This window comes from Scomber japonicus, chromosome 3, assembly GCF_027409825.1.
Source record: "Scomber japonicus isolate fScoJap1 chromosome 3, fScoJap1.pri, whole genome shotgun sequence".
NCBI lineage: Eukaryota > Metazoa > Chordata > Actinopteri > Scombriformes > Scombridae > Scomber > Scomber japonicus.
Window position 1 is genome coordinate 29,840,356 of NC_070580.1, and position 12,591 is coordinate 29,852,946.

The following is a 12,591-nucleotide window of genomic DNA, read 5'->3' on the forward strand; positions in this document are numbered from 1 at the left end:
ACTAATCATTATTGTATATTATCTCACCAATAAGTACAAAAAAAAAACGTTATTTACTTATTTATCATTTATACTAAAAGGAAATGATGCAAAACGTGCAACATTTGATGTTAATCATACTGTAACTTTGTGGAAAGTCACTGCCAATTGAACTTCACAAATGGAGAGGAAACTAGTGCACTTCTCCTGTAATGAAATTCAGTCAAGTGCTCTGCCCTTTTTTTTTTAAACAAGGAAAAAAAAAAAAAAAAAAAGCAGTCTATGGTCTCCAGAACAACGTCAGGAAAAAAAGGTGGCAATATAAAAACAGCAAAAACAATCACCTAGTTTAATGTTTTGAGGTTTTTTTTATAGATTAATTTATTCACAATCAACAGGCTGATACTTCCATTGATTGTGTGACAAAATGCAACTTTGCTCTGGACAACTTAAATATTAAAAGATTTAATGCTGGAGCGGTCTCACCACCAAGCAAAATTTAGTTTAATGTGTTTTTTTTTAACTGTGAGAAGCTCCTCTGTTTTCTTTGGGGTAATAGGGTCCATCATCAGGACACATTCTGCCTGGTTTAGTTCATTTTGTAACTTTTGTGCTCACTGTATACTCAAAACCTGCTCAGAAGTTGTATGTAGTATGGACTTTCAACTTTTTAAAACCAACGTTGTGTTCAAGCTGTCTTAATTGACTTCTTCAGATGTGTGTTAGAGTGGACCAATGAAGAAGATATAGATGTTAATAAGTCTGAATATTAAGTCCACTGTTTGTTCCTCATCCTGGACACACTGATGCACTTATCATTTTAAACTGCTACTGAACACACCATTAGCTCTGGCTTATGTCGTGTACTGGTCACTCTGTTATGAATCCTCTGAAGAGTGAATACTTTGTGGAAGACGAGGAGCGGGCCTCAAGGTGCAGTCAGACCAGATTTGGCTCCCTGTTTATTTCTATGAGGAACGAGGCGAGATGCATTCACTGTCAGTTGTAAACTGGATATCGCCTCATAAAACTCCAGTCATAGTTCAATCTGTTTAAACTCAGAGGTTCTCTAATGTTAAGCCAGTTTGTAAGGAAGAGCAGGACTGACCTCTCATCCAGGAAAGAGAGACTCCTTCCTGATACGTGACTATAAAAGTAAGATCGCTGATAAGAAGATGAATAATTTACAACTTTGCTGATATTAGCTGTGTTATTGTGTTGTTGCAACAGTGAATGAGTAGATTTCACATGGCGAAATCTGGTCTGACTGCACCTGAAGTCCACTGGAGGAGACACTTTCGCAGGCGGGACTTGAACTGAGCCACAGCCGCAGAGAGTTGAAGGCACCTGAGGGTCAAGTAATCCAGGATCATACTGTCTCTGTGTGTTTGTTTTCTTGTTTGTCTATTTTTGTGAGGACCAATTTGAGTTTTTGACTATGGGAGTGAAGTCATTTTTATCTGTCAGAGGGCTTACTGAGAGTTTAGAGTTAGTTTTCAGTTTTACGTAATAATCAAGTTTATGTTAAGTAGTGTTGGCGTAATTTGGTTGTGATGGTTTAGAGTTTGATGGTCCTCACAAGTATAGAGGTACAAACCTGTGTGTGTGTGTGTGTTAGTGTTTTTCAGTCCATGTTGGCACCACCTGGTCATCGTCCTCGTGTTTGTTCTGTAGTGTTTTGTGTGAGCCGTGATGTATTGTGTGTGTGTTGTAACGTGGCGTGGAGGGATTAGTCAGCCACGGGTGCATCAGCAGCTCAGACGCCTCCAGTCTCTCAGTGGGCAACTTCCTGAGCATGCAGCTAATCAGACACTTTGCCTGCGCTGACAACCAGCCGGGTACACTGAAGGCTCCGTGGCGGATCTTGGCGAACAGCGCGGCGGGCTTCGTGTCCTGGAATGGGTATCGTCCAATCAGCATTGTGTACAGGGACACGCCCAGGCTCCAGATGTCTGCGGCACGCCCTGAGTACGATGCGTTCCCATTGGCCAGCAGCTCGGGGCCGACGTAGGCGGGGCAGCCGTGTCTGTCTGTGAGAGAGTCGTCGTTATGGTTGCCTTGGAGGAGGACGCAATCGTCGAGGCCGAGCAGAGCGAGACGAGTCCTGCAGAGAGAAAACAACACCAGTCAGACTTTAATTCAACTGAAACAGCAGTGTCACAAGTACTAGTACTAGTCTTTAATTGTCATTGTACATGTACAATGAAGTTGAAATCATAAGTGAAAAAATAAACATTAGTAGCATTAGTATTATTATCAGCACATGTCCGTCTCACCTGTATCTGTCAGTGAAGACGAATCTGCGGAGTTTCAGGTCTCGCAGCACAACTCCGTGGCGATGGCAGTGCTCCACAGCATTCAGCATCTGAGCAAACAGGAGCCCCGCCTCCTCCTCGCCCAGGCGCTTCCTGCTGCGCACGTAAGCGTGCATGTCGCCATGGTGACCTGGCAGGAAGACGTACACGCTGTCCTGGCCCATCACGACGTCCAGCAGGCCACAGATGTTGTTGTGGTGACCGAGCCGAGCGTAAGCAGCCAACCTCTCCTGGTAACCGCGTAGAGGTAGAACCTGTAACCATGACAACCAAGAGGAATGGTTAGTAACATGGTTGCTACAGTTTTAAAATGCAAGTATGTGGGGGGTTTTTTACAATTCCTTGAGTATTTTCTGCAGTATAAGCAGTATTACTATCTGTATCAGCAGTAGTACTCTAATATTACTTGTAGTATTAGTAGTATCAGTATTTTTAGTAGTATCAGTTGTATTTTTCCCCAGTATTAATAATATTTTGTGCAGTATCTGTAGTATTATTGGCAGTGTTTTCAGCAGTGTTAGCATTATCAGCAGTAGTATTACAGCCTTATCTGTAGCATTATTGTTAGCATTAGCAGTTTTTTTGTAGTATCAACAGTATCAGTGGTATTAATGGCTGTGTGTGTGTGTGTGTGTGTGTGTGTTACCTGGCAGGTGTACTGCTGCTGTGTGTGCGTGTGCACAGCCCTATAAGTCTCCTCCCCTTCACAACGTTCAAACAGGAAATACGGTCCGACTCTGAACTGGGATTGGCTCTGACTGGACTTGGGGCTTTTGGGCCTGAGGCATGGTGACAGACCGGTGGTAGGAGGCGGCGGGGCCAGGCACACTCTTTTATATTTCGGGAGGTTGTCCTGGGGCTCATCCAGTAGTCTCTTCAGACACACCTGAGATCTTGCTGTGGCAGTGCCCATATTCATCTGTGATTGGAGGAGACAGGTGACATCATCAGGTTAATTAATGTTTACATCTTTATTATAACTGAGGTGTTAAATCAGGAAATGATGTCAGACTAGTGCAGAACATGACTCACAAATGTGTTTTTCTTGCACACAACTACTCCTGAGTTAGTTTTAGTGGGAATATTCTTAGTAACTTTGCAAAGAAAAATTATTCATTCTGACGCACAACATGCTGGCAGCGACTGCAGAGGATATTCAGAGGCAGTTAGTCAGCACGAGCATCTGTAACGAAAAGCCGCTACTTCCACGATGAGAATAGCGGTGATGAGATCTGCATTCAAACAAACTTGACCCATCAGCACGCCGGACTCAACAAGATGTGACGGATATTGCAACACTGGAATGATGGGATATATAATTGTTTCACTCCAGAGGGCTAATCATTACAACCTAAGACGGACTGAGAACGTTTCAGCCAACACAGTAATTTAAAGAGGCGTTCCAGAGGTGTTACAGATGTGTGCAAGACTCACAAGGGACGGATTTAAAAATACAACTTGGCAAGATGTTTGGGGAAGATAAGTGGAAGCCGTGCACCTAACCAGATTATGTTTCTGGGTCTTGGACAAAATGTATTAACCTATTTCTGGGACACTGAAATCATCGACACAGAGAAAGAACAACAGCAGATTCACAATAACAGACTCTGCACAGGTCGACTGGTATTGTTGCTGCTTATCTTTTGTTCTTTCTACACTAAGAGTCTACAACCATGCATATGCAGAGCAGGTACTGTGATGATCTATATATACTTCAAAAGAAGTGTCACATTGTTGACCAACTACGGAAACCCAGACCAGTTCTTTTATCCTCTTTATGTGCAACACTATGAATGACTTCCAGCAGATCAGACTGAAAATGTGTACTCCCTTCCTTCATTCCTATCTCATTTCCTGCCTTCCTTCTTTCCTTCCTCCATCCCCCTTTCTTCCTTGCTTCTGTCCTTCCTTCCTCCCTCCCTCCTTCCTCCCTTCATTCCTCCCACCTTTCCTTCCTTCCTCCAGTCCTATCTCATTTCCTCCCTCCCTTCATTCCTCCCTCATTTCCTGCCTTCCTTCATTCCTATCTCATTTCCTCCCTTCCATCCTTCCTCCCTCTCTTATTTCCTTCTTTTTTCACTATGTTTTAACAACTATTGCTTTTCACCTCTCTCTTCGCTATCTACTTTTGACGCCACCTTCAAGTTTGACTATTCAGAGCAGCTACAAACACAGAGCATGCACAGTATTGCATTCATCCAGCCAGCACGGGGCTCCATACATTGTGAAACACTGAGAGATTTATCTGGAAGTGATAGGCTTAATCAGCATTGTGTGTACTCGTTTCGCAAGGCCAATTTACATGGAAAAGTAACCACAGTGCAGATTTAAGTATGGGAACTTCCTGTTTAAGATTGTGTGGTTATAGTTTGATGTAAAGTGGTTTTAGAAGACTCTGACCTGTTATGACTGGATAAACTACGTTAACCTCCCTGCAGAGCTGTTTCATTTCTGCACTGCAGCGCCCTCTGTTGGTGACACCACAGCCGAGTTCCCCCCTCCCCTTCCACTCATTAAACCCTCTTCAGTAATATTTTCACATACGGCGAGCAGAGTTGCATTTAATATATCTAACAGTGTTCTGTGTCTCTGCCACATGTTACACTGTTAACGTGTCTATAGGCTTCATGATGCAACTTCCTGTAAGCTGACAGACGCTTCAGCTTTCAGATCGTTGCATCAGAGCACAACAGTTTATAGTTTAAACAGGCTTTAAATACAGTCAACACCTACCTCACACACACACACTCACACACACTCAGACACACACACACACACACACACACACACACTCAGACACACACAAGTGTTTTTTATAATGTTATTTTAGTGCCTGCAGTCACTGTGGTGACGCTGTGTGGAAACCTGCTGTTGGCCAACGTTGCTTTCACTCTGGTGAAACACCCTGAGTCACAGCATCACCACGGTAACATCATCTCCTGACACACACACATACACACAGTGAATCTGTGCTGTTTGATGTCTCATCTTTGCAGCTCTGTGGAGGATTTCTCCATCACTTTCTGTTTAACTACAGTTTCACAATCAAACAACTTGACAACTTAAAAAAAATGAACTCCTGAACTCTTCTGGACTTTGTTAGACTGTGAAATCCAGATGCTGAACTCCATCTGACTGTGGTGAACATCTGTGTGGTCTCTGGTCTCAGGAGGAAATCTGCACTCTGACTAAAACCTTTACATTCACACTTTAAAAGCTCACACAAGCTGCAACCAGCAATATTTTCATTCATCAAATCAATAAATTGATCTATTACGTGTTAGAACACTCAACTGCTTTGTTTGTTCTGACCAACAACCAAAAAATATCCAGTTTTTAATTATATGAAACTGAAAAAAGCAGCAAACCCTCATATTTGAGAAGCTGGAACCTCTTTACATTTTTGCTTTAACCTTTGTGTCGTCCTCCCGGGTCATATTGACCTAGTCTGTTTTGATTGTTCCTTCCTCCCTTCCTTCATTCCTATCTCATTTCCTCCCTTTCTTCTTTCCTTCCTCCATCCCCCTTTCTTCCTTGCTTCTGTCCTTCCTTCCTCCCTCCCTCCTTCCTTCCTCCCTCCCTCATTTCCTGCCTTCCTTCATTCCTATCTCATTTCCTCCCTTCCATTCTTCCTCTCTCTCTTCTTTCCTTCTTCCTCCCTTCCTTCCTTGACTCAAGGACAACAGGAGGGTTAAGAAAATACTTAAAGACAAATTTATTATCAAAACGTGCTGATTAATGTACTGCTTATCTCAAAGCTGTACTTAAGTAGAGTACTCGACTAAATGTACTACAGTGACTTTAAACCAGCACCTGAGAGCAGCAGCTGGTGGAGTTAAGTGGATTCTACTGAGTAGACTTTATTAAAGTCCAATGTCATTCACTAGGGTTCAGTAATCATTAAAAAACTAATCTTTGACCTTAAAAAAGTAGTTTTGACAAAACAATCCCTACTCAAGGTCCACTTACTAAGCTTTTATGCTGACTAATCAACTGTTTTATTTCTAAAATTGAAAACATAATACATTATTTAATTTGTTTTAGACTAAATATCTCATAGTTCACTATAGCTACCCTGGCACGGTTAGTTATACTGTTTTTGTTATTTCTCATGTCCCAAGAGACTGTTATTAACATTTGGTAAAAAGTGGCAGAAGTAGAGATACCCACATGTTTTATTCCTAGCTCCTAGCCCTTTAGTTTGAGTGTTTGTTATTAATGAGTCTGATTCACTATTTTTTTTATTGTTCTATTTGTGTGTATTTGTGTATTTCCACTGCACACTAAGTTACTGAAGTATTTTAAATCTGTAGAGTAATTCTGCTTCAAGGGGAAAAAACCCTTTATTTAGGTCATCGTCCATCTATCTAAACCTTTAACACTCAACGTCCACTTAATAACTTTTTCTTAATGGAAAGATGGAGCTGGCTTAAAAGTTACACATAAAAGTTTATTCCTGGCCTTGAAAATTAAAGTTTTGAGGGAGAAGAAATCACCTGTTCAGTGTCCACTTACTGGCTTTTTCTGAGGCTTTCATCTTCATTACACATTATCTTCATCAAAATTAAAAAAGTCCTAAAAGCATAAAGCTATAACAACTCCTGAGCTCACATGTCAACAAATCCACCTGGAGGGCAATTGAGCAATCTCCATCTGCTGATGAAGGGCATGTGATGCAGCTGAAAGCACCCCAAACAAGAGATAGCAAGCAGTAAAACTATTTCCAAGATCATGAGTGAAATGTGATGCTTAAAGTTGAGCCTGAGTTTAGATCCCTTCTGGACTACATTAGATATCCATAAACTCTACTTGGTAGAATATTCTGGACTAAAGTAAGTAAATACTGTATTGAAGTATATTTTTGAGGTATTTGTACTTCTTCCCTACATGTTACAATATTTAATCTGACAGAGCTGTAGTTACTGGTTGCTATAGAGATAAAACATGTTCATATGAAACCAGAATAAGGATGTTTGTTACATGTTTATACACCAGTAAAAAAAATACCTTGATCTAATCTAATATGGAAACACACAGGTCACTCTGCTTTATCAGCACTGTAATTACCTGATAATAAAACTTCTCTACTTTTACTTTCACTTGTAGTTGACTTTTTTTATATTGTGTTATTGTTTTTTTTATTTTTTTTTATTTTTTTTTATTTTACTGAGGTAAGTAAAGAGTTTGAATTGACAGTTTTCTTACCTTGAGCTCCTCAGACAGACAGACCAGTCCGGACTGCAGGTAAACAAGAAAACCAGTAGATCCAGTAGACTCAGCAGTGTGGAGCTGATGGTCCTTGTGTATGTGTGTGTGTAGCAGAAGTTGCTGATGACATAAAAACGTTTCTTTTTCTTCTTTTTTTCTTCTTTTTTTTTCTCAAGTTGTACTCACACTGGAACCAGCAGCTCTGTTAATGGGAATACTGGAGCTGCCTATCCGGTGATGACGTCCTCTTCTTGTTTCCTATGTTGCGCAATTAACCAACCCGTCAGTCAGCTGTTAGTTCAGTAAGTTGTTGAGAAAAATGTGGTGGTCTGGAAAAAAAATTTAAAAACAAAAAAAAAACTCCTTGGTGTTGAAAAGCAGAACAAAAACAAACCTGAACTGCTGATTTTTTTTTCTTTTAAAGAAACCTGTTGGGTTTTTTTTTGTATCCGGAGATTGAAGCGAACAAAGCCGGATCACACAGTCCTCCTCCTGTGTGACTTTTAAAAAAATGAGTTAATGAATCTTCCGTCTTTGTCTTGCTGAGTGTGAGTGTGTGCTTGTATCCTGTCTGTCTGAGCCTCAGGTCTGCCGGATCCTCGGACCCTGCTCGTCTCTTCACGACTTTTTTTGCCGGACTGACTGCGGGTGTGTTTGGTTTCGTTGTTGTTTCCTCCCGCGGTGTCGTCATCCGGCAGGAGGGGCGGAGCCTCGATGTTGCAATACCGAGCCGAGCAGTCGTCAGAAAAATGACACGTGACTCATCCGAGCAGAGCTGCACATGCATTAAATACAGTATATTATATAAGTGTTTAACTGTGACCAGCTCAGATCCTTTAATGAAGTAAAAGTACCAGGACAGTAATGTAAAACAACTGCATGATTAATCCAACTAAAGTGTATTAGCTAGATGTAGTTAAAGTAATACAGTAAAAGTACATAAGTATTATGAGTGATGTAGCCTACTTAAAGTATTGCAGTAAAAGTACATAAGTATTATGAGTGATGTAGCCTACTTAAGATATTGCAGTAAAAGTATTATGAACTTGATGCACTTAACAGTATTGCAGTAAAAGTATATAGCTTAAATGTTATGAGTTTGATGTAAAGTATTGCAGTAAAAGTATGAGCTTGATGTAGGCTAGTTAAAAGTATTGCAGTAAAAGTATGTATCAGCTCAATGTAGTTAAAGTATTACAGTAAAAGTGCCTAAGTATTATGAACTTGGTGTACTTAACAGCATTACAGTAAAAGTACATAAGTGCTATGAGTTTAATGTAAAGTACTATTGCAGTAAAAGTATCAGCTCAATGTAGTTAAAGTACGCCTATTACAGTAAAAGTACATAAGTATGATGAGTGATGTAGTTAAAGTAGAGATGAAAATGGGAGAGGGAAGAAGAAAAAGTTCTGATTCACAAATGTGTTTTCAGCTTTTTGACCTTTCTCTGTAATCTGTTGATATTTTGTGAATTATTGCATCATTTTCACATTAACTCAATGAAACCATGTGAGAAGTTTAGAGGGAAAAATCACTATTTGGTGGAGCTGTTAACAACTCATGGACATCTGAAATGTGAGCCTGACTACACACTGCTTTTTAGAAGACATCAAAAGACAGAAAGGTTGGAATCCACTGGTTTCATCTTTAACAATGTGTTGTATTTTAAAAGCTTGTTATATTATTTATTGTGTCAAATCTTCATCTGAAAAGTAACTAAAGCTGAAGCTAAATAATGTAGTGCAATAGAAAGTACAATATTTACCTCTGAAATGAAATAGAGTGGAATTATGAAGCGGCATCAAATGGAAATACTCAAATAAATGACCTCAAAATGATTATTTCATTATTATTGCAGTATTTCATTAAATGTACTTACCGTAGTAACTTTCTACTTCTGGTTTTTAAATGTTCTTTACTGAACACAAAAGATTTGACAGCTCTCTCATTTTGAAACTGAGAAACAGCACCAGTGCAAAGTTATATAAGTGTAACAGGAAGACAGGGACATTTTATCAACTGTAACACATTTTAGTTGTTTTATCTTTCTTCCCCGTGTGTTTGTTTTTACAGAGGACAAACAAAAAGATGCCTGAAGGATAAACGGAACAAATTAAACTGTTACAGCAGCCTCTTGACATACATCAACATACCACTACAGTGAGGTACGTAAAGACACAAATACAATCAAAGGCTAAATTATATACAATAACTAATTAGACTAACTTAAATATTAAAAACATTTTCTGGTAATTTTGTTCTCTTTGTATCTTGGATGCTGGTAAATGGCAATAACATTGAATCCTGAATCTTGAATAATACACTGTACATTAGTGCAGGTCAGGTGGACATTTCTTATAACTTGCATGTTCGTCCATGGACATGAAGATTAAGTGTACATTGATAGATTAATAATTTACATACAGATGTACTTGTTAGCAGATGTAAGTGTTTATTAATGTATCTGATAACTATAACGTCTCCTGTGGACACACATACTGCTGTAATTACACAGTATAAACAGTTTTAATCATATTAAATAAGACCTTTAAATCACAAAAAATAAACTTCTTATTTGATATATTTACTGTATTTAATATCCAGATCTCCACTGGATACAGTTTGGATCTAGATCTAGTTTTTGGTATGACTGAGGTTGTATTCATCCACAATGTAAGAGGAATAAGTATAATTCAAACTTGTAAAAGAAAAATACAACATTTTACTAAATAATATATAAAAATGATGGTAAAACATTTGCATGCAATCAAATTATTGAAACATTTATGTACATGACAAAATGTAGTATAATAGTTTAACAGTTCAATGTAAAGGTGATGATGTGAATTATAGAATAAAAGTGTTTAAGTGTTTAAAAATCAACTGTAAGCTTTAAATGGCAACCAATCATTTTCCACAATACATTTTAAAGCAACAAATAAAAAAAGGAAAACACTCATTAATGCGGTATAATTAATGCATTAATGCTATTATTCTTTTTTTTTAATAGACACCTTTGCTAATGTAATGTAAAGTAATCATTGGGATAGGAGACACACCTCCTTTCCCCCCTTCCTCCCCCCTTCCTCCCTCCTTTCCTTCCTTCTTCCTCCCTTCCGTGTCAACCAGTGCACAGCAGCATCGTGCAGGAGGAAGGAGGTTTTGACCTACAGAGCTGCAGCCACGTGCTGACCCCTGACCTTAATCCTGGTTCAGTCTGTGGTCAAAGGCTCAGTAGGTCTTCCCTTGATACTCCCGTTCATCTGTTCCTCTGACTTCCTTCCAACATTCAGACACGTGTGACATGCTTCAGCTGTGTCTTCAGTCAATCCACTTAATCAATTAATCGATGACTCTTTACAATTTAAGCCGGAGTTCAAAGCTTTGTGTTTACACTGAGGTGAGTTACGTCCCAACAGGTCATTCATTTATGATAATGTAGCATGTTTTCCAGATGTACACACTAAAACACCCTTTCTCTCACATAAACTGGTATTTATTATATTTCATATTTCATATCAAGTGGAGACATTTGAGCTAAAACTAGCCTCAGATGATATGCTAAGGCAGAGATGGGAACATAAGGTGAGACAAAGGAGTCTAAACTGAATAAAAATCACACATTCAGTGCGAATGTGTGATTTTTATTCAGTCTACTCTATAATTTGTGATATAATATTAATGAATTACTTTTGTGTGTCATCATTCTTTTAATTAACATACAGTAGGAGGCATTATTTTATTACTCTGTTGCTATTCTTTGAGACACACCCTGTAAAGTTCAAAATGAGCCACAAACTAATCATCGATTACATTTTTACTGTTTAACCTTTGTGTCGTCCTCCCTTCCTTCCTCCATCCCCCTTTCTTCCTTGCTTCTGTCCTTTTTTCCTCCCTCCCTCCTTTTCTCTCTTTGTTTCCTCCCCCTACGTTCCTCCCTTCCTTCTTTGCTCTGTCCTTCTTTCCTCCCTTCCTTCCTCCATCCCCCTTTCTTCCTTGCTTCTGTCCTTCCTTCCTCCCTCCCTCCTTCCTCCCTCATTTCCTCCCTTTCTTCATTCCTCTCATTTCCTCCCTTCCTCCCTCATTTCCTCCCTTCCTTCATTCCTATCTCATTTCCTCCCTTCCTTCCTTCCTCCCTCATTTCCTCCCTTCTTTCATTCCTCCCTCATTTCCTCCCTTCTTTCATTCCTATCTCATTTCCTCCCTTCCTTCCTTCCTCCCTCCCTCATTTCCTCCCTTTCTTCATTCCTATCTCATTTCCTCCCTTCCTCCCTTCCTTCCTCCATCCCCCTTTCTTCCTTCATCTTTTCCTGTCTTTCTCCCTCCCTCCTGCCTTCCGTCTTTCCTCCGTCCTTCATTCTTTCCTTCCTTCCCTTCCTCCCTCCCTCCCTTCTTTCCTCTGTCCTTGATTCCTTCCTTTCCTCCCTTCCTTCCTCCCTCTTGTCCTGTCCTCCCTCCCTTTCTTCCTTCCTTCCTTTCCTCCCGCTTATCTTGTCCTGTCCTGTCCTGTCCTTCCTTACCTCCTTCCTTCCTCCTTTCCCCCCTTCCTCCCTCCTTCCCTTCCTTCCTTGACTCGAGGACAATAGGAGGGTTGATAACAATGACTAAGGTATCGCTGCCTGTAAGTGCGGCTTTGTCTATTTCTTGAGCTTTATTTAGCAAAGCAAAGTCCACGGTCTTCATCCGTAAATATGAAAATGAAACTTGACATAATAGCACATAAACAACTGTGTTTGGGTGTGTCTTCATTTCTGTATGGCTCATTGTGAAAGTTAAAACAAGGTCAGTGCATGTGAATCATAGAGGGAAGTACCTCTATGATTGAGATTATAAAAGACGAAGTGCAAACACACACCTTTATGAAGCTGATGAAAGGAATGAATGTGTATGCATCAGTCTATCATTGTGTGTAAAGTTTTATGACCCTGGTCACAGATGGTCAGAACAAAACACGAGCAACAAACCTACAAAGGAAGAAAAAGACCTAGGCTGTATTTGTTTGCCTCAGCTGAAAATCTGTCAGTAGTTTTTTTTATGCAAGAACAAGGAAAATGTTTGTCCTCTATCTCTTACATTATAGTCGGGAAGG

At 39.8% G+C, this 12,591-nt stretch overlaps 1 protein-coding gene across 1 annotated transcript; it reads right to left on the reverse strand.

The window, feature by feature from the left end:
* Window positions 1-800: 800 nt before the first annotated feature.
* On the reverse strand, window positions 801-8,126 carry trib3 (tribbles pseudokinase 3). Its single transcript, XM_053316545.1, has 4 exons — window positions 7,500-8,126; window positions 2,941-3,213; window positions 2,256-2,548; window positions 801-2,083 (listed from the first exon to the last, which is right to left on the reverse strand). The coding sequence occupies exons 2-4, from the start codon at window positions 3,211-3,213 to the stop codon at window positions 1,594-1,596; spliced, it is 1,056 nt and encodes a 351-aa protein (XP_053172520.1). The 5' UTR covers window positions 7,500-8,126; the 3' UTR covers window positions 801-1,593.
* Window positions 8,127-12,591: the final 4,465 nt, after the last annotated feature.

Bases quoted from the DNA above. Each gene is read 5' to 3' on its own strand.
- trib3 (XM_053316545.1), bottom strand. From the start codon at position 3,213: ATGAATATGGGCACTGCCACAGCAAGATCTCAGGTGTGTCTGAAGAGA. The intron at 2,549-2,940 runs GTAACACACACA...TCATGGTTACAG, and splicing joins AGCAGCAGTACACCTGCCAG to GTTCTACCTCTACGCGGTTA. The intron at 2,084-2,255 runs GTGAGACGGACA...TTCTCTCTGCAG, and splicing joins GTCTTCACTGACAGATACAG to GACTCGTCTCGCTCTGCTCG.